At 49.4% G+C, this 4,167-nt stretch overlaps 1 gene segment (V, D, J or C); it reads right to left on the reverse strand.

Annotated features, from left to right (window-relative positions):
* Positions 1–296: 296 nt before the first annotated feature.
* Positions 297–777, reverse strand: LOC103347093 (immunoglobulin heavy variable 3-23-like). The segment is given in 2 exon segments: positions 297–628; positions 732–777. Coding segments are annotated over 2 exon segments (378 nt in total).
* Between the last annotated feature and the right edge of the window lie 3,390 nt (positions 778–4,167).

A 4,167-nucleotide genomic window follows, 5' to 3' on the forward strand; every position in this document is an offset into this window, starting at 1 on the left:
CACTCACAATGTCCTCAGATAGTCCCACATGTCTGATCCTGGTGACCACTGTCATCGTTCACGAACCTGAAACTGTTCATATAGGACTTCTTCCTGTCATATCAGACATCTCCAGGTCAGTGAAGTCAGTGGCAGGGACAGAGTCATAAAAGTAGACTTCTTCTCTCAAAACTGTTACAAGAGCGGAAACCCCAATTCCCTGACAGGAAACCAGGGCTTGGTTTCTCTGCACCTGCTCATGACCAGAATCTGTGCTCAGTGCGTCTTGTGCGCCCCCTGGTGGAGCAGTGTGCCCCTCAAGGAGGTTTGTGTCTGGGCTCAACCTGAGAGCCCCTCACTGTGTCTCCCACACAGTAATAGGTGGCCGTGTCATCCTCTGTAAGATGGTTCATTTGCTGAGACACCGTGTGTCTGGGCGTTGTCGCTGGAGATTGTGAATCGGCCCTGCTACCACTACCAGGATAAATATATGCGATCCACTCCGGGACCTTTCCTGCAGCCTGGTGGACCCAGCTCATGCTGTAGCTACTGAAGTCTAACCCAGAGGCTTTGCAGGAGAGTTTCAGGGATCTCCCAGCCTGGACCAGGCCTCCCCCGGACTCCTCCAGCTGCTCCTGACACTGGACACCTGCAAACACAGATGTCCTGGTCAGCACACTGTCACTCACCCTCTCTGTGTCTCTCACTCACGTCCTCTCCCAGACTCAGTACCCCGCATTCTCCATCATTACCTTTGAGCACAGCGACCAGGAGAAGCCAGCGCAGCCCAGTCTCCATGGTGAGCGTCTGTGTTGAGTGCGCTCACTGAGTGGACACCTGGGAGTCCTGGGGCTGGAGCTCCTGTGCCAGAGCTGCAGGGTGAGGGCTGGGCAGGTTTTCATGGGCAGAGGGAGGCCCTGTCTGCATGTGCTGCTGCTATATAGCAGGCATGGGGTCAGACGCCTCAGACAGGACTGGGCCCAGGGCAGACGTGGGTGTCTGGCATCTTAAGTAGCTGATTAATTCCATGGGATGTGAAGATCATGGGCAGAAAAGCATTTCATTCACCTTTTTAAAAATTTATATATATATATATATATATATATATATGGCAGTTATATAGAGTTATAGACAGTGAGAGAGACACAGAGAGAAAGGTCTTCCTTCCATTGGTTCCCTCCCCAAATGGCAGCTACAGCCAGAGCTGTTCTGATCCAAAGCGAGGAGCCAAGTGCTTCTTCCTGGTCTCCCATGCGGGTGCAGGGGCCTAAGCACTTGGGCCATCCCTCACTGACCTCCTGGGCCATAGCAGAGAGCTGGACTGGAAGAGGAGCAACTGGGACTAGAACTTAGCACCCGTATGGAATGCCGGCACTTAAGGCAGAGGATTAGCCAAGTGAGCCCTGGCTCGGGCCCTTAATTTATATTTTGAACATTTATTTGAAAGTCAAAGTTACACACACAGAGAGAACTAGAGGCAGAGAGAAAGAGAGAGCGAGAGAGAGAGCGCGCAATTGTCTATCCTCTGGTTCACCTTCCAATTAGTCGCAACAGCTAGACCTTAGCGGCTTGGAAGCCAGGAGCCAGGATCTTCTTCCAGATCCCCATGCAGGTACAAGGAACCAAGGACTTGGGCTGTCTTCTACTGCTTTCCCTGGCTGTAGCAGTGAGCTGGATTGGAAGTAGAGCAGCTGGGACTTGAACCGGTGCACATGTGGGACGCCAGTACTGCAGATTTGGTCTGCAACATACTATGTCCCAGCACCGGCCCCACCTTTACGTTTTTACCCTCCGGACACAAGGCCTGAGGTGGAGAGGCTGGTTCTTGAGCCATCACTCCAACACAGGGTGTGGGCTCCCAACAAGGGCTCAGCTCACTGCACAACAGTGCCTGCCCCTGTGTTGTGTCTGCACAAGCACAGAAATGTGATACTGGCATGAGGGATACCTCCCTTGAACACGTGCACAGCTACTGAAGGAATCACAGACAGGCTGTGCTGAGTCCAGGGTCTCTAGTCTGGTAGGAGGCACCTCCACACTCTACACCTCTGTTCCTCACACAGGACTTTCCACTCCACCTATCAGCCATCATCAGTTGTGGTTGTCCAGTTTTCCTAATGATTTTGTTAATGTACTATGAAAGGTTGAAATAGTGAGTTTTTCATGTATACTATGTTAAATTGTGACTGGATAAGATTTATTAAGAGCAATCTTTGAAGATACTGGCCCATGAATGTGTTTCTTCCAAATTTGAAGTCGAATGTCATTGAAATAACTTTTTTCTTTTTCAAAAAAAGCAATTCATGGCTTTTTAGGTTTTCATGTGTGTGTTAAGAATTGAGTACACATCAAAACACCTGTGTGCTGGATATTAACACCAATGAAATATCAGTTATGGACCAAAAAGTGCCAGTCCGTGAACTCCCACCCCAAAAGTTCACCAGTCTCATACTTTAGCTGGTGTGTGGCACATTGGGTGAAAGCCCTGGCCTGAAGCGCCGGCATCTCAAATGAGTGCCGGTCTAGTCCTGGCTGCTCCTCTTCCCATCCAGCTCTCTGCTATGGCCTGGGAAGCAGTAGAAGATGGCCCAAGTCTTTGGGCCCCTGAATCTACATGGGAGACCCCAAGAAGCTCCTGGCCCTTGCCTTTGGATTGGAACATTTTTGGCCATTGTGGCCAACTGGGGAGTGAACCAGTGGATGGAAGACCTCTCTCTGTGTGTCTCTACCTCTATCTTTAACTCTGTCATTTAAATAAATAAAGTAAATAAAATAAATCTTTTTTAAAAAATGCCAAATCCTGCTGTTGCTTACAGGGAATATGAAGTCTGAGGGATGTGTCCAAGTGATCTGAGAGCACCATGTCTAGACATTTGCAGTCCCATCTCCAACTACAGTGACCTCATTCACAACAGTTAGTTCATGAACATGGAGCACTTTGGCTGGATTCTGTTTTTGACAGAGAGATGCACAGGGGACCAGGTTTCATGCAGGTGTATATCAGTGTGGTGTTTCACGTGCTGGTGTCTGTCTGTCTGTTCTTCACAATTTCTCTGCTGGGCAATTTGCTTCCCAATGCTGTCGAGTTGTGATAGATACAGAGGCAGCCCCACATGTTGAAAGTGTGTGGTGAGTGCGACTCACCTGTGCCTCTCTCACTCCTCATCACAACTACACCAAGAATAAATATCACATTCCACGGTGCTGTCCACTGCCCGTGTCACCCTGCCCTGGCCCACCTCCTCCAGTCACATTAAGGCCTGAGCCCCTTTGGGCTCCTTCACAACAGATTTCATCCAGTCAGCGCTGAGCATCATGTAGGTTTCCAGGGGCAGAAGTTGAAGGCCCTGAGTTTGCAGATCCTGTAGGGCACAGGTGAATGAGGGTTTATTAGTTTTTAACCAAAATATCTGAAAATCTGATAATAGTAAAATTGAAACAAATTAGAGTAAGTATATTATATTTTGGAAAATGTGCAGCACATTAATCTTAACTCTGTTATCAAATTTCATGGATATAAGGTAAATAATAAAATGAAAGTTGCATTGTTTAAGATATGCACCTTCCCCAAGGGAGTGCAAGGATCTTACATGTGACTCTGGCACCCAATACCAGATTCCTGTTCCTGCAGCGCCAGGAACCACAAATGTATGGGAGGGTCTCTCTAAGAGTCGTATTCCCTTCATTGCAGGCAGCAACCCTCATGGTATTTTCCCCTCCCTAAAGCCCTCTCTCAATGGGATCACTGGGTGGTGAGGTCCCCACATGCATGATGGGAGGCTCCGTGCATCAAGTATGGAGGGTAAGTTCCACCTAACATGCAGCCTTCAGCTGCTCAGTTGGAGAGACCACACACGCATACCAAGCAGTGCTGGCTCTGCTCACGGCTCTGCAGGAACAGCATCCTCAGCCTCAATACCCCAGACCCTGCTCCTCTGTGTCCACTGAGTAGGAAAGTGATTCACCTGCAGGAGGAAACCATCATGACCCATGTCCTGGTGAAATCCTGTAGAAAATGTTCGTGAGCAGAGTCCACCCCAGACACTGTGCCAGCACTGATCCCCCAAGACACAGAAGTCTGCATCTTCAGGGGATGGCTCCACCCCCAAAGCTGAGGACTGGGGAGGAGAAGCATGGCACGTGGGGAAGTGACAATGAGGACAGGGTCCAGCAGCAGGAGGGAGAGGA

The sequence above is a fragment of the Oryctolagus cuniculus genome, chromosome 20 (assembly GCF_964237555.1).
Source record: "Oryctolagus cuniculus chromosome 20, mOryCun1.1, whole genome shotgun sequence".
Taxonomy (NCBI): Eukaryota; Metazoa; Chordata; class Mammalia; order Lagomorpha; family Leporidae; genus Oryctolagus; species Oryctolagus cuniculus.